The 23,909-nt window shown below is 44.1% G+C and overlaps 2 protein-coding genes across 6 annotated transcripts in view; one reads left to right on the top strand and one right to left on the bottom strand.

The window, feature by feature from the left end:
• The window catches only part of CSF2RB (colony stimulating factor 2 receptor subunit beta), a 94,104-nt gene extending 91,142 nt beyond the window's left edge, over positions 1-2,962 (top strand). For all 5 annotated transcript variants that reach the window (XM_073592495.1, XM_073592491.1, XM_073592490.1 and 2 more), the window contains one exon: positions 203-2,962. In XM_073592495.1, the coding sequence (XP_073448596.1) occupies positions 203-950 (748 nt within the window). In that variant the 3' untranslated portion in view covers positions 951-2,962. The remainder of the gene's footprint in view (positions 1-202) is intronic.
• Positions 2,963-7,972: 5,010 nt separating this feature from the next.
• CIMIP4 (ciliary microtubule inner protein 4) overlaps positions 7,973-23,909 on the bottom strand; it is an 86,715-nt gene continuing 70,778 nt past the window's right edge. The window contains exons 4-5 of the mRNA XM_073591390.1: positions 11,359-11,478; positions 7,973-8,335 (exon numbers count right to left, since the gene is read on the bottom strand). Of these exons, the coding sequence (XP_073447491.1) occupies positions 8,070-8,335; positions 11,359-11,478 (386 nt within the window). The 3' untranslated portion in view covers positions 7,973-8,069. The remainder of the gene's footprint in view (positions 8,336-11,358; positions 11,479-23,909) is intronic.

Raw genomic sequence — 23,909 nt, 5'->3', positions numbered from 1 at the left:
AAGTTTTAGAGCAGTGACTGGCAAATGGCATGACTACGCTCCATTAGAGGTTTACCTTGCATGTAATTTTCTTGAGAACAGATTTACTTTCATATCCTGTGTCATTTGTCATGTTATATTTATTGAATTGATATTTGATTTTTAAGCTACTTATTTTATCATTGACTGTTTTATGTTTTTTACTTTCTTTGAACATTTGCAGTCCAGTAGCACCACAGTCAACGTATGAATCAGCAGAAGAATTGTTGACAGAGAAAGCTTTAAATTCTGGTGTTTGTCTGCTGGAATCTAATTTATTACCACCACTAGCAGAAGAGAAGATCATGCCTGACCAGAGCAAATGTGAATCTCTGGACACTGGAGAGAAAAGTGACATTACTACAGTGCCTGCATCAAAGGATAAGAAAGGTCTTTCTAAAAAGAGCTGTAATGGGCCATATCTGATGTTCACTGGTGCTCAGTCAATGTCAAATTTAGTTTCAAATGAAGCAAAGCATTCAGAGTATTTTAGCCTCCCTAGATGCCAAGCTGAGATATTTAATATTCCCAAAGAAACCACCCAATCATGTAAACCTCAGCCACCAGGGAATGAAATGGGTTATGTGATTAGTATGGAGAAACCACTTTCTGTTCAGCCAATGCAGAATGATGTCAAGAAATGTGATCCTGATAACAAATACTTTGCAATCCCTGCATCTTCAGACATCCAAGTATCACCAGAAGGACCCTTGATGATGATTAACCCTGATGGCTCTGGGCCACTTTTGCTGAAGCAGGTTGGAGATTACTGTTTTTTCCCTGGACTTTGTGGAAGCCAAGAAAATTTAGAAAGAAAAATGACACCAGCCAGTGAACAAAACCAGCAAAATGCACCAGAAGACCCACCTCTACCTGCTGTACAAGCATTCAAAGTCATGCAAAGAGGGTATCTTGCTTTGCCACCTACGTAGACTTACACTTGTTGCTTTTTAGTTCTTTGCAATAGACGTGAATGTTTTTTTTTTGTACTGTAAGAATATAAGCACACAGCTTGAAGTTTCAGGATTTTCAATGTTTATAGAAAACATTTTTGTACCTGTCTCACCAATCACCATAATCAATGCATTGCTGTGATAAACTTGATAGCAGAAAGCTATTAATGCCTCAATAAAATTAGCCCAGTGCTGATAACTTTATTTGAGATAGTTGCAGAGGCGTAACTAGAACTTCAGGGCACCGGTGCAAGAAACCACGATGGGCCCCCCTGCCCCCCTTCCATCCGAGCCCTGGGCTTTCAATTTTGGGAAGGTATCCATGGACATCCTCCCAAAACCGTGCTTCCCGCATGTCCCCTGGGACATGCATCCAGCGCATTCACAGCGGCCCTTTACCATGTGATCAGCTGATCACATGTAAACAGATTTGCCAGTTATCCGCAGCCCTTTCCTCACACACAGTGTCTGTCTTAGGAAAGGAATGCCGTTAACTGTCAAGAATGTCAGTAAATTGTTTACACTAATAATCATAATAACTCAATCATCAGTGTCATCTATTATTGCCCATCAATGCTGCCTATCAGTGCCCATCAGTTCCGCCTACAAGTGTTACCTATCAGTGCTCATTAATGCTGCCTAACAGCATCCATCAGTGCCACCTATCAGTACTCTTCAATGCTGCCCATCAGTGCCCATCAATACTGCCTGATTTCTGCCTATCAGCGTTCCTTAGTGCCCATCAGTGCCACCTATCAGTGCCCATCAATACCACCTATCAGTGCAGCCTATCTGTGCCCATTAGTGCCTCCTATCTGTGCCCATCAATGCCTCCTATCAGTGCCCATCAGTGCCCCCTATCATAAATGCCTCCTATCAGTGCCTCCTATCAGTGCTCATCAGTGCCTCCTATCAGTGCCCATAAATGCCTCCTATCAGTGCCCATCAGTGCCTATCAGTGCTCATCAGTGCCTTCTATCAGTGCTCATCAGTGCCTTCTATCAGTGCCCATTAGTGCCTTCTATCAGTGCTCATTAGTGCCTTCTATCAGTGCCCATTAGTGCCTTCTATCAGTGTTCATTGGTGCCTTCTATCAGTGCCCATCGGTGCCTTCTATCAGTGCCCATCAGTGCCTTCTATCAGTGCCCATTAGTGCCTTCTATAAGTGCCCATCAGTGCCATCTATAAGTGCCCAATAGTGCCTTCTTTTAGTGCTCATCAGTGAATCCTACCAGTGCTCATCAGTGCCATCTGCCTTCCCAGGAGAGCACTGCTCTGAGCAGAGAGCATGCTTTGATAAATTATCAGTTTCATTTCTGATCAATTTCTCCCAATAGCAGTAATCATTCTATTGTCAACAACCTATTCAATCAATATGCCACACATGAGGAAATGGATTTTGATTGATATTTGGAAGGTGGGATCATAAGTGATCGATTTCCTCTCTGTTTTCTCCATGCAATCTCATGATTTGATCAATGGAAATACAATCAAATTCTTGAACAAAAGCATCTCAGTGCTGCTGATCGAGGCAACACAATAGATTATTATCCACCCTCGTTGATCAACTCAGTTTAATTGAATCTGATCTAAATTGAGTCTAATTCAAATGGAAATTAAGATAATCCCATTTAATTGTTTTTGGCGATGAGATCGTTTTGAATGAATCGCACATTGAACGGATAATAAAATCAAAGTGTGTATATCCACCATTAGACTTAAAAGGGATCTCCGCTGAATAGGTAGCTGGAGAATGGATATAGGAATAGAACACTTCTATGCCTCACACAAACCTTTGTAAAGTCTCATACCAAGAATTTCCACTGTACGTTCACTCTTATTAAGCAGGAAATGTATTGGACGTTTTCTTTATTTGAAATAATTGTAAGCACAGAGGTATTCATTTATTATTTTCAATGTCAAGCCAAGTTCAATAAACATGTAAGGAAACTGTAATTCATCTATGTGCATTAAAGCAGAACTAAACTGTATCTAAGCACCAGAAACTAAAAATGCATTTTAATTCATTTTTAACTCCACTTTTGTTGAGAAAAAAAACATTCCTCTCTGGGTGATCTATGTACATTGAAAGTATTTTAACAAACTTTGTTGCAGATTCCTACCTTTTGTTATTCTGAAGAAATCACTCTTTGTTTGTCTGTGCCCATGTGTGGAGTAAATGTAATGGGAGTGGCTTTATAATTATCTATCAACTGTGCACCTGAAGGGCTCTAATGAAAAAAATTGCAGGTCTGCATCCCTTTAGACGCGATTTCCTATTAGGAGTATCTCACCAAACATTACATTTTTGTTGCAGGAGATGCCTGGAATTTGTCTTGTATCTTTGTGCAGACTTCTGAAAAAATCAGTGAGCCAATCACACAAGCAGGAAATGATGTTTCTGGGAGGCATTCTGTACACATTCTGTGTTAAGGACACCTCCAGGTAGCAATATTGCATTGCATTTTACAGAAAATTACAGTGCTGCAGATTGAAAAGGAAAGGTAGTTATAAATAACATTCAATTACAATACGACTTGTATTGCAATTGAATATGCAATAGCAATATTATTTTTTTTTTTATTTGCTATTTTTTCCCACAAAAGTGGAGTTACCCTTTAATATTGAAAGCAAACTCACCCATCCATCCATGTCTCCATGTTTTATCTTGCTGAGAAATCACTTTGAAAGACACCCCAGGGCAGATGATTTCTGTACACTTTACTTTCTGGAATTCATCTGCTCTTATCTCAGGCATGCAGGCAGGAGGGTGTGCTTACCTGAGAAACCCCATCATCCCCGCCTCCAGATAAAAGAAAAAATGCCCATGAAGACTCATGGAATACAACCCCTGGCAAAAAGTATGGAATCCCCATTCTTGTAAAAATGTTCGTTTAATTGTTTAAAAAAAAAAAACGAATTACAGATATGCCTCAAAACTATTTTCATTTAACATTCCAACCTTATGGCTTTAAGAAACAGTTAAAAAAAGAAGAAAAAAAAAAGAAAACTGTAGTCAGTTGCAACTGTTTTTGCAGATCAAGCAGAGGGAAAAATTATGGTATCACTCAAATCTGAGGAAAATACTATGGAATCACCATGTACTTTGCAGTTCTCAAACAAATATCTGCATCAGATTACATCCTGAAAAATGATGTCATCATCACCAAACATCCTTTCAATTGATGGAATAAGAAAAGTGTCCAAAATTTCAATATAAACTTGTGTGTTTATTGAAGATTTAATGACTGTCATCTCCCCCGTACCTTTACCTGACATGCAACCCCATAGCATCAATAATTGTGGAAATTTACATTTTCTTCAGGCAGTCGTCTTCATACATTTCATTGGAACGGCACCAAACAACAGTTCCAGCATCATCCCCCTGCCCAATGCAGATTCGTAATTCATCGCTGATTATCACCTTTATCCAGTCATCCACAGTCCATGATTGCTTTTCTTTAGCTCACTGTAACCTTGTTTTTTTCTGTTTAGGCATTAATGATGGTTTTCGTGAGTACAAATCAAATGGGAAGGTTGTTAAAGGGAAGCATACTGGTAGACCAAAGAAGACATCAAAGCCTCAAGATAGAAAACAGAAAATGCACAACAAAACAAACAAGGAACAAATGGTCAGAACTTGGAGTCAATGTCTGTGACCGAACTGGAAGACATCAGCTAAAGGAAATGGGATTTACATACAGAAAAGCCAAACAAAAAACCATCATTAACACCTAAACAGAAAAAAACAAGGTTACGGTGAGCTAAAGAAAAGACGACTGCCTGAAGGTAAAGGTACAGAGGAGATGACAGTCATTACATTTTCAATAAATGAACAAGTTTATATTGAGATTTTGGACACTGTTCTTATTCCATCAAATGAAAGGATGTTTGGTGATGATGACATCATTTTTCAGGATGTAGTTCTGATGCAGATATTTGTTTTAGAACTGCAAACTGCATAATATTTTCCTCAAAATTGAATGATTTCATATTTTTTGCTTGATCTGCAAAAACAGTTGCAACTGACTACAGTTGTGTTTCTTTCTTTTTTTTTTTTTTTAACGGTTTCTTAAAGCCAGAAGGTTGGAGTGTTAAATGAAAAAAGTTTTTTTTTTTTTTTTTTTACACAATTAAACAATTGAATGAGCATTTTCAAAAGACATCTTTTTGGCTTAGGCCAGAAACCAGGGAGAAACTAAAGAAATGTAAAAATAAAAATTAAAGCAAGTAAATAAACAGTAATATAATATCCTATCTATGTACTGATACTAGCAGCATAGCAGCATAAGGATTCAAAATCGTTCATGTTGATTGAAAGAGTTTGGTTCAGTTTTAAGACCTTACTGTATAACCCAGTGTTTCTCAATTCTAGTCCTAAAGGCGTCCTAACAAGTCATGTTCTCAGGCTTGCCATTATTTTGCACAGGTGATTTGATCAGTTTCACTGCCTTGGGAAATCCTGAAAACATGACCTGTTGGGGCGCCTTGAGAACTGTAGTTGAGTAACACTGGTATAACCTATGATAATACACAATTCTCTCAACATTTGAAAAACTTTAAATAAAGGACAATATTAGGCCCTGTGCACAATCCTTCCAGACCTTGCTTAGACCAACCTCTTAAAGTGATTGTCAGCTATTCTTTTTCTTAAATAACAAATATCTTATAGTTACCTGCTCTGTGCAGTTTTGCACCGAGCAGCCCTGATCCTTCTCTTCTCAGGTCCCCCGACGGCTCTCTTGGATTCTCGGTGTGCCACAATAGGAAGCTGCTTCCTTTTTCTGGCACACCTGCGGGCTTAAAGTGGATGTAAACCCACTCTCATCATTTCTAAATTACTTCCATAGTGCTTATCTATAAGGATATACATGCCTCCTGCATGTATCCTTACCTGTCAAATATCTCCCCTTTAGCTGTTTGGAGCCCTGCAATACTCCAGATTCTGTGGGCGGGTCTGTTGTCCAGGGCTCGGTGGGTGGAGTCCTGATGTCAGTAGACTCCCCGCTCACCTCTACACTCCCCTTGGCCAAGCATCAATATTTCTTACAGTGAACTTCTGCTGGTCTTGTGGATTATGCCTCATGATCACTAACATCAAGTCAAAACCCAGGAAAGTCACTACATGACTTCAGCATGCCCAATCATGCTGAGGTGTGGAGCAGCCAATCCTGGGAGAGCTGGAAAAGAAAGGAGTGGGGAAGTGAAGTACACAGAATGCCTCTCTCACACTCATGCATGAGATAAGGAAATCACCTGTCACAGCAAGGGGGAAGAAACCACACCTATTTCTCTGTGTGTCCATTTTTATCTTACTGAAAAAAAAGAGGATTGCTCAAAGCTGGATTAGCTCTTCGTAGCAAGACTGGGCACAGATGAAATTACATCCTCTGCTGTAACAGATATGAATCTTAATTTTTTTTAAATTATGTAGGTTTACATCCACTTTATTCCTGAGCTGCGCTGTTTGGATCTGCTGACACAGACAGTGCAGCTTGGCCCCACCCCTGATCCCTCGTCACAGCAGCTTCAACTGCTATCATTCTGCCCTGTGAGGAGACAGAGAGAGAGCTGCTGCTCTCGAGCATAGCACTGGATCAAGAATGGGATCAGGTAAGTATAAGGGGGGCTGGGGGGGGGGGTTGGGCTGCACACAGAAGGTTTTTTTTGCCCTAATGCATAGAATGCATTAAGGTAAAACAAAACCTTCTACCTTTACAACCACTTTAAGCCCACATTGAAAAGAAACTGCACATATTATCACAAAAGAACAATCCTTTGGAAAAGTGGGCCGTAAGAGGCAAGCTAACACTGCCTGCAAGGTGACTTATTTTAAAAGGCTGGCATTGATGAAGGTGAGTTTTAAAATTGGATGATTTTACTGCTGTGATACATACATTACTATTTCTTAATAGTGCTTCACACATGTACACACAGTACACATACACATTCCCATGTCTTATAACAGGAGTGACGGAAGGACTTCCAAACCATTACATCACTATCTGTTTTTTGTATCTCAAAATGGTCCCTGGTTTTGAAAGGGGGAGTGCTACTAAGAGTACTACCAAAAGGTCGGACTCTGTAGGCCAGGAAACAATGGAGAGATGACAAAAAATATTGTTCATCACATTTATTGAAAAATACAAAAAATAAACACAATATTCAAAAGGAGGATAAAAACATGGTATCCATGCATATGTTACAGTTTGTACAGTGAGCCCTTGTGCGTCTATGCATCTCGCTGTTAGGCTTCTTCAGGACACGACCAAGGTTCAAAGGCGTAACAAGTAAGAGACAAAAGAACAAATATCACTCTCTTAGATTGGAAAATGCTTACAAGACCTTTAATGGGAAGTTCAGGAATATGTAGAGCTCAAGTAGGCAGGAGAATTTTTCCCAAAAGAATGAATAGTGAATAAGTTTCAGGTGTTTGAACAGGTGTAGGAGACCTTAAATCCAAAAATGTAGACAGCCAGCAAAGCAATAGTATATAAGTCCAATATATATACAAGGAACAAACCCTTAATAGGACTGAGCAATGCTAGTGGCGGATAGAGCCTAAACTTGCATGCTATACATGGAAAATAAGGCATATGGACGTGCCCCTGGGAGACAGCTGAGTGATGCACACTCGGCTGTCTCCCAGGGGCACGTCCGTATGCCTTATCTTCCATGTATAGCATGCTAGTATAGGCTCTATCAGCCACTAGTCATGCTCAGTCCTATTAAGGGTTTGTTCCCTGTATATATATATTGGACCTTATATACTATTGCTTTGCTGGCTCTCTACATTTTTGGATTTAAGGTCTCTCCTGCCCAGCGAAACGCGTAGACGCACAAGGGATCACTGTACAAAATGTAACATATGCATGGATATCATGTTTTTATCCTCCTTTTGAATATTATGTTTATTTTTTGTATTTTTCAATAAATGTGATGAATATTTTTTGTCATCTCTCCATTGTTTCCTGGCCTACAAAGTCCGACCTTTTGGTAGTACTCTTAGTAGCACTCCCCCTTTTTTCTCCCCAATTTACGGAAGTGGCAATTTAGTGCTTCTCTTTTTCAGGTCCCTGGTTTTATGGCTACAAGACATCATGGAATGGGCTTGTCATAGAAATCCCAGAAATCATCATCTTGATCAGGTTGTATAACTGGAGGAGTTGGTGCTTTGGGTTTCTTGGCTTTAGCCTGTTTGGGTTTCCTTGGCTTATTGGCTTTTGGAGCTGGAGCTGGAGGATCATCCTGGAGGTGGAGGACTGTAGGGTGGATATGCAATGGAAAAACAAGTGAAGTTTTCTGTTGACTCTCCAGGATCTTGGCAATGTTGTTTCTCTTCATTAGTTGTTGTGACCAAAGAGCTTACATAACAAGATGAGACATGAGTGACATAAAACTTAGGAGACATCTGCTTAGTAAATCAGATAACTTTACCGTGGATGTAAAGAATAGCTGTACTTTGCCCATGTCTTCCTTTCTAGCAGCATGCTCACCTTTTCTGTGCTCCCCAGCTCCTCTAAATTATCCAGTATTTATGAGGATGGATAGGGTATGGGATTCCCTCCACTTTCCTTTTATGTGACTTTGTTGCTGCAAGATAATTGGTCCAGGACTGTCACATGGAACCATAGAAAGAGTCCCCAGCATTGTAAAAAACTCTGATTAGTTTGACTCAGAGCTTTCACAGATCTCCCTTTTTTTCTTGCTCTCATCAGCTGAACAGAACAGCGAGGGAGTGTATGAAAGGTGAGTGTGAACTTCTGAAGCGGGGTCATTAAAGCGAACCTTTTGCTTTGCCCAGCATGGCTAAATAAAATGGGGAAATAAAATAAAGGACTCTGTCGGGGGGCTAGAATTTTATCACTGGAGCCTGTAGGCATAAAACTTTTGGCAACCTAAGCGGCATTCAGCTAGGCATAAGCCCTTTACATAAGCCTTGACCATTTTTGGGTTTGTGGTCCTTAAATAAATCACTATTTAAGCCAAAACCATTTTGACTATTTTAATTTGTTTTTGCACATAAGTCTTTTGTAAAGAGAAAATCTAACATTTTCCTAGTCTATTTTTACTCAGGTTTTCAATAACAAGGTACTCGCCCACATGGTAAACAGTCATTTTCAAATAAATTGTATATTTTCCAGTATCACAAACAGACAGCTTCAGTTAAAATACATGATGATTTATTTGTAGAGTATGAAAAAAAGTAAAGAAAGACATTAGAATCTAAAACATTACAAAACAGGAGCCATATTGTCATACAAGCTGTTTTATTGATAGTTATTTCTTCCCCTCAGCCTCCCTCTGTTCTAGACACTTCTTTAGAGCCATGTATCTAAAATTGCTCTCATGCCACCTGCCTGGGAAAAGTACAGGATGCAGGTCAGTGTTGGCATCAACCACAATTAGAAAGAATGTTCCTTTAACACAAATACTACGGTCTGAATTACAAATTAAAATTTAGGTTCATGATCATAGAACAGACATAAAGTGAAAACAAAATTATAAATGTATCATCATATTACTATAACAATATAGTCACATCCCAAATAGGTACATTTATATTTTTTGGAACATATTTTTGGATCTTTCAGGACCTGCTTGTATTGCTTATGTTGATCAAGCATAGACATGTTGGAAAGCCACCTAAGCTAAGGCCATGACCAAGGCCATCAGAGGCACCTGAATTCTTTCACTAGTCTAAACAAAGGCACAGTCCTAATATATATATATATATATATATATATATATATATATATATATATATATATATATATATATATCCCCAAACTGTTCCCACAAGGTTGGGGGCATGAAATTGTCTAAAATGTTTTGAAATGCTGACGCCTTAAGAGCGCCCTTCACTGGAATTAGGGGGCCAAGCCCAACCCCACACCATGATCCCCCCTCCACCGAATGATTTAGACCAGTGCACAAAGCAAGGTCCATAAAGATATGGATGAGCAAGTTTGGGGTGGAGGAACTTGACTTGCCTGCACAGAGTCCTGACCTCAACCCGATAGAACACCTTTGGGATGAATTAGAGCGAAGACTGCGAGCCAGGTCTTTCCCGTCCAACATTAGTGCCAGACCTCACAAATACGCTTCTGGAAGAATGGTCAAACATTCCTATAGACACACTCCTAAACTTTGTGGACAGCCTTCCCAGAAAAGTTAAAGCTGTTACAGCTGCTAAGGGTGGGCCAACTCGATACTAAAGCCATTGCTTATGTAGCACCCTCACTGTTGCTAGAGTAGGTAAATTTAGTTTGTCTACCCTGTAGGCAGTGGAGCATGTATTTATTTGTTTAGGAGACTGGGCAGTGCTTCAAAGGCTGGGGTTCTGTTACCTGTCTTCTGGAACTCTCTGGAAGACAGGGCTCAGAAGGTGGGGAGACAACCCATAAATACTCAGAAACCTGGCAGTCTGGAAGCAGAGGCCAGGGTCCAGCTGTCTGAAGGTGACCCCTGTGCTGGGGGGTTCTGCCCCCTGGGGCAAGAAGAGAGGGAGCAGGAGCAAGGAGAGAGAGAGAGAGAGAGAGAGAGAGAGAGAGAAAGCTTCATAACCTCACCTAGTCTACGTCACAGCTAGGCTTAGCTGTGAACACCAAGCAAAAATCAGTACAGCCTGTTCAGCAGAAAGGCCAAGACTGCAGCCACTCTGGATCTTGGGAATCCTTCAAAAAGGGACTAAGCGAGTACAAGCCAGCCATACACCCAAAGAAAAGAGAGGACAGTGAAGTGCAATACCCCACATGTCTGGGACCAGGGGGAAGCTTAAGTGCAGAGCGAGTCAGCCAGGAGCATCCCATCATGTCTCTACTTTGGGTCTGGAGCAGCCAGGTGCTGCTTCTTCCATATACTTTTGCTTTGACCTTTGTTGCTTTGCTATTACTGCACTATCACTCCCACTGTTGCAGTTCAGTTTTACCGTTTGGATTAGAGTAGCCAGAGACATTAGCAGATCCTCATTTGCTGTTGGAAGTTTACAGTTCTTTCAGTTCTGGGTATCCCGTATACCCCAACGCCTATCCAAGTTCACCTAAACTAAAACCCCTAGACTGTTTTCTTGAGCCATGTTTGAGAGTGTGGCAAATTCCTGTTGCCTGGCTGTAGGTGCTGTGTGGGGGGGGGGGGGAGGTCCAAAATGCAGCAGCTCTTTCGGGGGGTAGTGCTACACTTATATTTCACCTTAGGTTTTCAAGTGCAAATGTGGGAGTTGCCCTAAACAGTAAGACAAGCCAAGCTATACCTGCTAGGACATATCTGTAACCTTTTACATGCTTCCAATAGATTTTACAAGAAAAAAACATTATTAACCAAATAAAAAAAGTAATCAGCCTTTAGGAAATATTGTGGCTCTATATTGGCAGGAATCAATAATTACCTAAGTCATCGGTCTTCCTTCCATACCAGTGTTGGTTGTTGCCCTTATCTCGTCTGCCTCTTTCATTTACTTCTGCAGTGTACGAGTCCTGCACCAGGCTGTGTTGTTTTATGGGCATCCCTAAAGGAAAAAAAATCTATAAGACATGTCATACAATAAAGAAAACAGAAAAATAGTCACAGCTATATTAGTTTAATTGCCTAAGGTAACAAACTGAGTACCACATCATTCTTCTTTTATCTAAACATACTTTCTTTCATTGCCATGTTTTTCATGGCAATCTTTCAGACCTAGACCTAGAGGCAGCTCTATCCTATAACCACTGTGAGACAGGTTAGATGAGAATGATATCTAAATAATACAATCTGTGGAACAAGGAACCTCTTATTTTTTTAAATAAGGGAATCCCATTCCCACTTAGGGCAGGTCCCTTCATCCAGTAATTGTTTATGAAATGTATGGAAACCAAATAGGTGATAGTTAGGGATCATTACAAGATATTTCCTTAAAAAGGTACTTTTATTAAAATGTATCAAAATATAAACATCAATGCTTTATGCACACTTTTCCCACCCATTAAAGTATATGTAAACCCTCACCTGAAATGAAAGGAAAAACATTTGTGTATACATGTATAAGACATTATAAATAAATTTTCCCCCCTTTTTTTATGAGTGATAACGTAACCTCTGTTCTCAGCTGCATAAGGACCTTAGAGAGCTAGGGGGAAAGAGACAGCAGCACAGTGGGGGGGGGGGGCTAGCGTGTCAGCACAAGTCTGATCATTGGTAGAGAGCAGGCTGAGAGCTCAACACAGCTATAAAACTGACAAGGGTGTATTCTCTTGCTTAGTGTGATACAGTTTTTAATAGGAAAGCAGAGGGATTGGCAGGATCACCAGGTATTTCACAAAAAAGGAGCAATATATAGAAAATAGGATACATTTTCACACAACTATATAGTACAGCAGGCGCACACCAGGAATATGAAATTTTGGGTCGACATATTCTGTAAAAAACAGGCAGCCTTGCCATAAAATTTAACCTAGGATGGCCTTTCCCCCTTATATCCACACTAGAGATCTCACTATACTCTAATAACAAGTCATCAAGGAGTATTTCCTCAACTGAATATTTGGAAAATAGGGATGAGCCGAACACCCCCGTTTCGGTTCGCAGTAGAACATGTGAACAGGCAAAAAGTTTGTTTGAACACGCAAACTTTTTTTTACATTGATACATGTCCCCTGGGGCAGGACCCAGGTCCCCAAACACTTTTTATGACAATAACTTGCATATAAGCCTTTAAAATTAGCACTTTTGATCTTTCATGTTCGTGTCCCATAGATTTTAACAAGGGGACCCCCAGATCCCGCCCCCCCATTTCACAAAAAATGTGTGAAAATGGTAAAAAAAACACAAGACACGGCTTGGGACAAGTCCTTTATTAAAAAATAAAAAAATAAAAGTGTCCCACAAAGTCCATTCAGTCCCCGCTCCGAAGGACCGAAAAAGAAAAAAAATCCGCACACCACCACTGATCTGTCTCCATGGGAGGCACCCGCCATAATGACTGGCCTCTCAGGTGACAGCTCTTTTATAACTGAGGGCGGGGCCACACGATGACGTCACCGGGTGACCATGCCTCCCTCCGACGCACGGGGACATCCCTATGGCTTTCCCGTAGTGTCAGAGGGGGCGGGGTCACTCGGTTACGTAACCGTACCCTCCCCATATTGAGGGCATGTGGCCTGGTACGGTTCAGGAGGGGTGGGCACTCTCTCGTCCCCCCCTTTACCTGCGGCCTGCCAGGTTGTGTGCTCAGATAAGGGTCTGGCATGGATTTTTGGGGGGACCCCACACCATTTTTTAAAACATTTTTGGGGGTTTCCCCTTAAAATCCATACCAGACCTGAAGGGCCTGGTATGGAATTTGGGGCGACCCCCACGCATTTTTTTTTTAAATTTGGGTTCGGGGTTCCCCTTAATATTCATACCAGACCCGAAGGGTCTGGTAATGGACTGTGGGGGAATCCCATGCCGTTTTTTTCAATGACTTTTATGTGTATTGCTGGGACTGACAAATCATTATAGCCGTGAGTACTTTTAAATGACTTTTTTTCCTTTAGAAATGTCATTTTGCTCTCGGACTGTTCTAAACACGGGAAACATGCACCACTTTACAGGCATACTATAGAGACCCCCCAGGTATGAAATTTAAAGGGATATTTCACTTTTATTGTTTCACTTTAAGCATTATTAAAATCACTGCTACTGAAAAAATGGCCATTTTTAAAACTTTTTTTTGCATTGATACATGTCCCCTGGGGCAGGACCCAGGTCCCCAAATACTTTTTAGGACAATACCGTGCATATAAGCCTTTAAAATTAGCACTTTTGATTTCTCCCATAGACTTTTAAAGGGCGTTCTGCGTCTTTCGTATTTGCCACGAACACCCCAAATTGTTCGCTATTTGGGGAACAGGCAAACACCCGATGTTCGAGTCGAACTTACGTTCGACTCGAACATCGGGCTTATCCCTATTGGAAAGGATTAAATTAGAAAAGAATTCCATTCAATATTATTAACACCTGCATTGTAGTTATGTGTCCAGTCCATTTGTATGATAGTGTACTAACAGCAAGCATTTAGCAAGTGCTCTTTTGCCCAGGCCCACATTTTTAATCACTTCACTGTGTCTGCGAAACAGCTAGTGGCAGCCGCTCATACGGGGCGCAGGGGCACCACCCCTCTTATCCATGGGCCCCTAATCTACATGCAGGGCGCCGGGTGCATGGATTTAAATTTTTTAGTGAATTAATATTCGCTAATGTCTTCCCTTTTTTTTTTTTTTTATTCTTTATTTTATCAAAATTTATTATACACAAAAAAGTAAAACATTTTCCCTACTCAATAGGGATATACATTACAAAATTTTGTTTCCAAACCTTTATCTACCCTTACCCTCCTTCCCCCCACCCCATTCTCAGACCCTTTTTTCTCCTCTTCTCTAGGTAATCTTATGCCGCGTACACACGGAGCGGACTTTCCGGCATACTTGGTCCGGCGGACCAGAGTCCGCCAGACAATCCGACCGTGTGTAGGCTCCGGCGGACCTAGATTTGAAACATGTTTTAAATCTTTTCGTCGGACTCAGTTTCTGACGGAAAGTCCGCTCGTCTGTGTGCTGGTCCGACGGAAAGCCCGCTCGTCTGTATGCTGGTCCAACGGACCAGATACGACGCAAGGGGAGGGTATTGCATTTCGTGCTCGCTGCAATAGGAAAAACAAATCTTCCTATTGCGGCGAGTGCGGAGCATACCAGGCCCTTAGGTCTGGTATGGATTTTAAAGGGAACCCCCTACGCCGAAAAAATGGCGTGGGGTCCCCCCTAAAATCCATACCAGACCCCGATCCGAGCACACAGCCCGGCTGGTCAGGAAAGGGGGTGGGGAGGAGCGAGCGCCCCCCCCCCTCCTGAACCGTACCAGGCCGCATGCCCTCAACATGGGGGGTGGGTGCTTTGGGGGAGGGGGTACCCTGCGGGGCCTCCCCACCCCAAAGCACCTTGTCCCCATGTTGATGAGGACAAGGGCCTCTTCCCGACAACCCTGGCTATTGGTTGTCAGGGTCTGCAGGCGGGGGGCTTATCGGAATCCGGGAGCCCCCTATAAGAGGGCCCCCAGATCCCGGCCCCCCACCCTATGTGAATGAGTATGGGGTACATGATACCCCTACCCATTCACCTGGGAAAAAGTGTCAATAATAAAACACACTACACAGGTTTTTAAAATAATTTATTAAACAGCTCCGGGGGGGTCTTCCTCCGGCTTCGGGGGTCTTCTTCTGGCTTCGGGGGTCCCTCCGGCCCCCTTATGACGTCACAGTCCCTGGGCATGCTGGGACTGTGATGTTTTAGGGGGCGTGGTCACCGGGTGATGTTGACCACGCCCCCTAAAACGTCACAGTCCCAGCATGCCCAGGGACTGTGACGTCATAAGGGGCGGGATCTCCGCCTATATATGTCACAACGGAGCGCTCAGAGAGCAGTCCAGCCGGAGAGAGCGTCGTGTCAACATCTGGAGAAGAGGAGAGGGAAGAAGACAAGAAGCCCAGAAGTCCGGACCTCCGCTGGCAAAAGAGCGGCATGAAGACAGCGGAGGAGCCGGAGGGGGCTCCCGGATTCCGATAAGCCCCCCACCCACAGACCCCGACAACCAACGGCCAGGGTTGTCGGGAAGAGGCCCTTGTCCTCATCAACATGGGGACAAAGTGCTTTGGGGTGGGGGGGCCCCGCAGGGCGCCCCCTCCCCCAAAGCACCCACCCCCCATGTTGAGGGCATGCGGCCTGGTACGGTTCAGGAGGGGGGGCGCTCGCTCGTCCCCACCCCCTTTCCTGACTGGCCAGGCTGCGTGCTCGGATCGGGGTCTGGTATGGATTTTAGGGGGGACAACAAGCCGTTTTTTCGGCATAGGGGGTTCCCTTTATAACCCATACCAGACCTAAGGGCCTGGTATGACCCGCGACGGGGCTTGCAAGGTGTCAATCTCGCCGATAAAAGCGGCAAGATTGACTTCCTTTTCTAGTCCCGTCGGACCTGAGTCACGTTCAAAATGAACGGACTTGTCCATGTGTGGGCAAGTCCGTTCATTCTGAAAGTCCGCCGTAACTCCGGCAAAAGTCCGTCGGAAAGACGGGCGGACCTAGCCCGCCGGAAAGTCCGTTCGTGTGTGGGCAAGTCTGTCCGTTTTAAAGTCCGGTGCACCTGGCGGACAAAGTCCGTCGGAAAGTCTGGCGGACCAAGTATGCCAGAAAGTCGGATCGTGTGTACGCGGCATTAATCTCACTGTATTACTTTGTTAATTTAAACTTTTTCCACTTCTCCCATCTCTTAATGAATCCCTCTCTAGTATCCTCATGGCTCTGTCTTAGAAATTCCATGTTATATATCTCTTCTATTTTCTCAAACCACTCTCTGATTTTTGGACTCTCTACTTCCTTCCATTTCCTCGGTATCAAGCTTTTTGCAGCGTTCATCATATGTACAATCATTGAGTTTCTATATTCTTTTGTCAGGATATCTACCCCATGAAATAGACATGTCCATGGTTCCTCTATATCTATATTAGTAATTTCCTTGATATAACTTAGTATTTCCTTCCAGTACGTTCTAATTTTAGGGCACCCCCACCATATATGGGCCATGGTTCCCGTTTGTTTACAGCCCCGCAATAGTTTGTCCTATTTGATATTTCCCTAGTATTTCTGGGGTTCTATACCACCAGGTTATGCACTTATAATTCATTTCCACCATCCCAATATTTACTCATGATCCATGTACTGGTTTCAGAATTTTTCCTACTTCTTGGTACTTTCCTCGTTTCCCAAATTGCCTCTCCCAATTTTTTATAAATGTTGGAATTTCCAGATCTTCCCCTTCTATCAAGGTTTTATATATCCTAGAAATATTTCCACTTGTTTTTTCGATAGTACATAATCGCTGTATCAATGTAAGTGCTTCTCCTTCTCTTATTGGGTGCGGAAGTGCTGCTATGAAGTGTTTGAGCTGAAAATACCTCCATTCATTAATCTCCAGTATATCTTTTTTTATTTTTAATTCTTGTAAAGTGCAAATTTTTCCCCCTTGTATTATATCACGTAGTTGTGCGTTTTCTTTTTTAATCCAGTTAATAATAAATTATTTTCCTTTAGTGCCATCAATGGTGAGTTATATTTCCATTTATTTTTCTTGTGTAGTGCATCCCAAATTTTTAATACCATCCCTGTCAATGTGTGTGTATTTTCTCCCAATGTCCTATTATGTGGTGGTATCCACATATTCCTTCCTAATTGTGTATTAGCCGTTATGGGGATCATTTACTATAGCGCTATGGCGCTAATTCGCGCAAATTGCCGCGAATTATCGCTGATTCGCGGCAATTTAGCGCGAATTAGCGCTAATAGCAGAGAGGAGGCGCTGCTTATTGGCCGGGTAAGTGTAGGATATGTACTTGTACTTAATCAATGCAGGGGTGGATGTCATAGTTAGATTTGGTGTGGGTGGGGTTCATTGATTTGTTTGGCATCACCACACATTTGCTTCCGTCCCATGTGCACACATCACTTCCTGCATTTGTTCTGCTGATGTAAATCAGTAAGGACTGTGCAAATATAAATGAGAGCTCCTTTTATTAAAATATATATGACTTGTTTCACAGCTGGGCGAATTTTCCAGCAAATTTGGACCTCTGAGTTGCATGACAAGTTGTACCCCATGATTCTCAATGACAACCATTCATATCTGTGCTACTTTAAGTCGCACCAACTTCAAAGTAGTCCCTGTACTACTTTGGTGTGACTTGAGGTATATCGGGTACAATATTACACAGGCATTCCCAGAAGTTAGGGCCAAGTTGCAGCGGCAAAGTGGCAGCAAAATAGTTTGACTTTCAGGTCGCAGCAGTGTGAATGAGATTCAAGGATAACACCTTTGAATTTGGCCCTATTGTCACTTGTGCATCCTGAAGGTGTAGCAAATTCGTCCCTGCACTACCTTGGTTTGACTTTGATGCAATTTGAGGTCCATACACCACAAGATTACACAGACATTGCTTCAAGTCATGACAAAGCTGTGCAATTTTAAGGTCGCACAAGTGCAAATGGGGCCTTATTCAAAGGTGTTATCAATTAATCGCATTAGGTTACTTTCACACTTGGGTGACTTTTCATGGAGCTTTGGACCTCAGAGTCACATGAAAAGTTGTCCTCCTTGATTTCCATGCATATTTATTAAAGCTGAACGATTAATCGTCATCGTGATTTTTTTCCCCTTTACGATCTTGAAAAAAGAGTTTCACGATTCTTGCTATGCAAAGAACTCTCTCTGCTCTTCTGAAGCCACAGCCAAAAAACCAGGAAGTCTGCCAAGAATTAGAACATTCTTTATCAGTGAACTTAACTAGAAACCTTGTAACAATTTGTCAATTAAATAGAATTCTGTGTAAGTGAGGAAAGTTTAACTACTTAAACACTAAACATTTTTCTGACATTTGTTGGTTTCAGGTTAAAATCATTTTTCCTGACAGACTCCATGGCAGCCTACGTATGGGTTAATCCCGCCTCTCATACCTCATAGGACCCCACTCCCATAAATCTTTGCAACTAGACAGAGACCGTGTTCCTTTTTTGTCCTCCTCCTAGGACCAAGGTAGTCTTACCTTAAAACAATGGTCGGTCCAGTCCTGGCGGTTTGCACGCGAAGATGACGGTTCTGGCGGTGTCCTTTTCTGGAGTCCATTTACCTTAGCTATTAGCAGGGTGGACATGGGCAATTATTGCGATGCCTTGAAGAGCTTAATAGCCGGCCATTGGCAGGCAAGCGGCAACATGGCCATTCGTCCCAGCTATTAGCGGGAGGCCCCTTCATGAAAATGCCCTGGTCGTGCAGTATGAGCAATGGCTCCCAGTCCCAGGCCGGATCGAATCGGTGCCGTGGTGGTGATGTATACTGTTTTTCCTATTACATGGCAGCCTGTATTTGTTTGTTGTCTGTCCCTGTAGCTTTCCTGGTCATGGCGGCTGGGACGCATCTGCGTTCCAGTCCGCCGCTTCTTGGCCCTTCTGCGCATGCGCGAGCCGCGATCGAAATCGAGGCTTGGTTGCACGTGCGCGGTCCGGACAAGATGGCGGCGGTCGCGCATGCGCGCGGTGTCTATGGGGCGGCGTCGTACACAGCGTGGGTTCGCTGTGAGCGCGATGACATCATCCTGGGCGGCAGATTTAAATAGCTGTCAGATTCAGCTATTTCTTGGGATGCTTTCATGCTTCAGCAGCTGATTCCCTGAGCACATATCTTGACTGGTCAAGGTAAGAGTTATGCTGCACTGCCTGCCTATGGTTTCTTCCTAATTGCTAAACCATCAGTTTCTTATATACTGTCTTGATTGCTTTCAGTGTCTTGCTGGTCAGTTGTTTGCTATGGATGTGTCACCGCCCCCCAGTGGCCAACCCTTACTCGGCAGGTAGGATGGAATTAATTTTCCCTCTGCCTGTTTTTTGTTTTGGGTTTTATTGTCAGGTGCATGTTGACTCTGTTTTTTCCCTCAGCCCTTCTAGGTCTGAACACCGTTCTTCAGCACGTGAAGCTAGTGACAAATCTAGATCACAAAACCGTCACTCTACGTCAAGCTCTAGACGTCCTAGATCATCCTCCAGACGGTCCACGTCTAGTCGCCATTCTCACCGCCATTCCAGCCGCTCTGATAAGAAGGCATGCTGGGGATGTAGAGCTCAGGTCCCAGAGGGTAAATCTCTCTGTGAGCTATGCTATACTCGAGCTGTTAAAGAACGAGGAGCTGGAGACCAACAGGTGGAGGCTCTGGTTAGAAGAGTGGTTCAAGAGTCTTTGAACAGGACAGATCCCGTTCGTACATCCAGCCCTCCTGCTGCTCCTCCACCAGTTCCTGACAGGGTTGTCCCTGAGGTCCCAGGTCCCTCTCGACGAAGTCTCTCCTTGAGTGGTTCTTCGGACAGCGAAGCGGATGTGGAAGACTCCAGTACAGGCTTCGATTTTTCCTTGGTTCCACAGATGGTTAAAGCGGTTAAAAGCGCATTGAGATGGGAGGAGCCAGTAGAAGCCCCCTCTAAACAGAGGAAGTACTTCAAACAGCTCAGGAAAGAACGCCCAAATTTCCCCTTCCTGGGTGAACTTGGGGAAATTATTTCAGATGAATGGAGTAAAGTTGAGAGGAAGAACTCACTGATTTCCAAGATAGCGAAAATGTACCCATTCAAAAGTGAGGAGGTAAAGCATCTGGAAGCTGCACCCCTCATTGATGCGGCCTTAATGAGGTTAGTGAAGCATGTCACGCTTCCTCTGGAAGACACCGTTTCTTTTAAAGATGGTTTGGAGAGGAAGATCGACACTGACCTCAAACGCATTTATATTACGGCAGGCATGGCTTGTAAACCAGCCCTGGCCCTTGCAGCTTTGTCTAAAGCTATGGAAGCATGGACGGATGATATGGATGCAGTATTGGGGAGGATCTCTGAGGAGTTGCTCAAGAACTCACCGGTACATGAGCTGAAGCTGGCATCAGCCTTTCTGGGGGAAGCATCCCTGGATATTATCCGCCTTGTGGCACGTGTCATGCTTTCCTCGGTAACGGCGAAGCGCGCCTTGTGGTTGCGCCCGTGGGTTGCAGATCCTGCCTCTAAACAGGCATGGTGTAAAATTCCCTTTTGAGGGTTCCTCCCTCTTTGGGAATAAACTGGATTCTGCCATTACCCGTGCTACAGGGGGTAAATCAGGGTTCTTACCCCAGGATCGCCGCCTTTTTGGTCAGAGGAAAACTTATCCCAAACAAGATCAGGAGCGTGCGAGGGATGCACGCCGCTACAGACCTGGCCGTGATTTCAGAAAAAACTGGAGGAGAAATCAACCTTCAGGGCAGAAGTCCTCAAAGTCAGCCTCTTCTGGAGGACGTGAGGCTGCGAAGTCCTTTTGATATAGAGCCTGTCCAGACGGAGCGAGTCGGGGCTCGTTTACTCCGTTTCCAGCACGTCTGGGCAGCCTCGATTCGGGATTTCTGGACCGTCAAAACGGTCTCTTCGGGTCATACCTGGGTGTTCAGCAACCCACCCATACACCGGTTTGTTCCTACAACTCTTCCTCACATAGAAGAGAAGAAACAGGTTCTTCTGTCATATACGGACTCACTAGTAGTCCAAGGGGCCGCCATTCAAGTACCAACAGAAGAGAGATTCCTAGGGGTGTACTCCCCCCTTTTCATGGTCCTCAAAAAGAATGGGTCCTGGAGGCCGGTAATCGACCTGACTTATCTGAACTCCTTCATCAAGAAGGAAAGATTCAAGATGGAGACTCTGCTAACAATACGCCAGATGATACAACCGGGAGATTGGCTTGTCTCCATAGACCTGAAAGATGCCTACTTTCACGTGCCGATTGCACAGGAATTTCAGAGGTATCTCCGATTCGCGGTAGATCAGAGGCATCTCCAATTCACATGTCTTCCATTCGGGCTTACAACATCGCCTCGAGTGTTTTCGAAGCTCTTATTGGCTGTAGTAGCATTAATCAGGGTCAAAGGTATCCGATTACACCATTACTTGGACGACCTACTTCTGCTTTCACAAGACAAGGGTCAGCTGCTGGCACATCGAGATCAGGTCATCTCTACCCTAACAGAGTTCGGTTGGCTGTTGAACAAGGAGAAGAGTCACCTAGATCCAACGCAGTCTCTAATATTCCTTGGAGCCCAATTCAACACCATGGAGAGTACCATCTCTCTGCCTTTGGAGAAAATTCCGGTGATTCGGGAAAGAATTCGTCTGGCATTATCATCACCTCTTCTCAGAGCCTCGCAATGTCTAAAGATAATAGGCACCATGGTGGCCACAGCCCCCATGGTGAAGTGGGCACAATGGAGGATGCGGCCCTTTCAGAAGGGGTTTCTCCAACAGTGGGATCCAGGGTCTCGAGACCAGCTGGTACGAGTAACCACCTCCATGCGGGAGAGTCTCCCCTGGTGGCTGCAACGGGGGAATCTTCTCAATTGCCATTCCATAGCGCCTGTCTCCTGGATCACGGTGACTACGGATGCAAGCAACAGAGGTTGGGGCGCCCTCTGTCTGACGGAGGTAGCCCAAGGCAGATGGGACTTCCCATCCCAAGGGATAGTCTCAAATATCCTGGAGCTTCGAGCTGCCTTCCGTGCTCTTCAAGCCTTTTCCCACCTGACATCAGGGGCCTCAGTTCTCCTGAGACTGGACAATACGACGGCAGTGTCTTACATCAAGAGACAGGGGGGCACCCGCAGTCTCTCGTTACTGAAAGAAGTAAGTCCGATCATGTCCTGGGCCCAGGCGAATTTGACAAATTTATCAGCTGTTTATCTCCCCGGAATTCAGAATGTCCAGGCGGATTTCCTTTCGAGGGTCACCCTGGACAACAACGAATGGTCTCTCCACACCGAAGTGTTCAACTGGGTCTTGTCTCTGGGAGCGATGCCGGAAGTAGATCTGTTTGCATCCCCTTGCAACTTCAAACTGCAGAAATATTACACGAGGTGTCGCTGTCCCCAAGCCTTCGGAGTGGATGCCCTGACGGATCAGTGGAGATTCCTCAAGGCCTACGCCTTTCCCCCGGTACCAGTCATCCTTCGGTTTCTATCAAGGCTCAGGTGGGAAGAAGTCGAGGTAGTGGCGATTGTTCCTTTCTGGCCCAACAGGCCATGGTTTCCTCTCCTGGTTCAGCTCAGTTACCGGGATCCGGTCCCTCTCCCGGCCAGACCAGATCTCCTGTCGCAAGGAACATCTCTTCACCCATGCCCATCTCATCTCCATCTGATGGCTTGGTGGTTGAGAGGGGAAGGCTGGAAGCACTAGGATGTCCAAGTTCAGCGATTGCTACATTGTTGAATGCCAGAAGAGCGGGCACCAACAAAGTCTATCAAAGAATTTGGTCAAAATTCGCGGACTATGTGGCCTCCACTAATGGCTCTTGTATTGACCCAAAGATACAGGATATTCTGGGTTTTCTGCAGACAGGCCTGGATCTGTCTTTGTCGGTTAGCTCCTTACGAGTCCAAGTTTCTGCAATCTCTGCCTTCACAGGTGTATCATGGGCCAGGCACCCCTTACGAGACAGTTCTTCAGGGGAGCAATAAGACTTAGACCTCAAAGGAGACCAAGATTTTCTAAATGGGATCTTCCTCTTGTCCTGGACTTCTTCGCAGGAAGAGAAATATGTCAGGTGGACCAGTCATCTGTTAAGGAACTTTCCCTCAAAGTGGTCTTTTTAGTAGCCATAACATCGGCTAAGAGGGTTTCAGAAATCGGTTCCTTAGGATTCAAAGAACCATTCCTTACGTTCTTCCCTGACCGAGTGGTCCTGATTCCTATGTTAGGTTCAAATCCCAAAGTAACAACTGTTTTCCATGAAAATCAGGAAATTGTCCTTCCCACGTTCAAGTCTTCTGAGGGCTCTAATATTCATCCTCTAGATGTCGGAGAAGCTCTGAAGCAATACTTGGAAGCCACAGCTTCTTTTCGCCAATCTGATCACTTGTTTGTCCTCTTCCACGGTAAAAACAAGGGAAAGCGTGCTTCCTCTAGAACCATTGCAGCATGGATTGTTCAGGCCATTCAGTGGGCTTACAAGTCTAATGCCGCGTACACACGGTCGGACTTTCCGGCATACTTGGTCCGGCGGACCAGAGTGTGCCGGACAATCCGCCCGTGTGTGGGCGGCGGCGGACTTTTCCGGCGGACTTCTTCCCAAAAGCCCGCCGGACCTAGATTTCAAACATGTTTGAAATCTTTCCGTCGGACTCAGTTTCGGGCGGAAAGTCCGCTCGTGTGTGTGCTGGTCCGACGGAAAGCCCGCTCGTGTGTAGGCTGGTCCGACAGACCAAATACGACACGAGGGGATGGTATTGCATCTCGCGCTCGCTGCAATAGGAAAAACAAATCTTCCTATTGTGGCGAGCGCGGGGCATACCAGGCCCTTAGGTCTGGTATGGATTATAAA

This window comes from Aquarana catesbeiana, linkage group LG07, assembly GCF_042186555.1.
Source record: "Aquarana catesbeiana isolate 2022-GZ linkage group LG07, ASM4218655v1, whole genome shotgun sequence".
Lineage (NCBI taxonomy): Eukaryota > Metazoa > Chordata > Amphibia > Anura > Ranidae > Aquarana > Aquarana catesbeiana.
The sequence above is the reverse complement of the archived record's forward strand: the minus strand, read 5'-3'. Positions and strand labels throughout refer to the sequence as shown.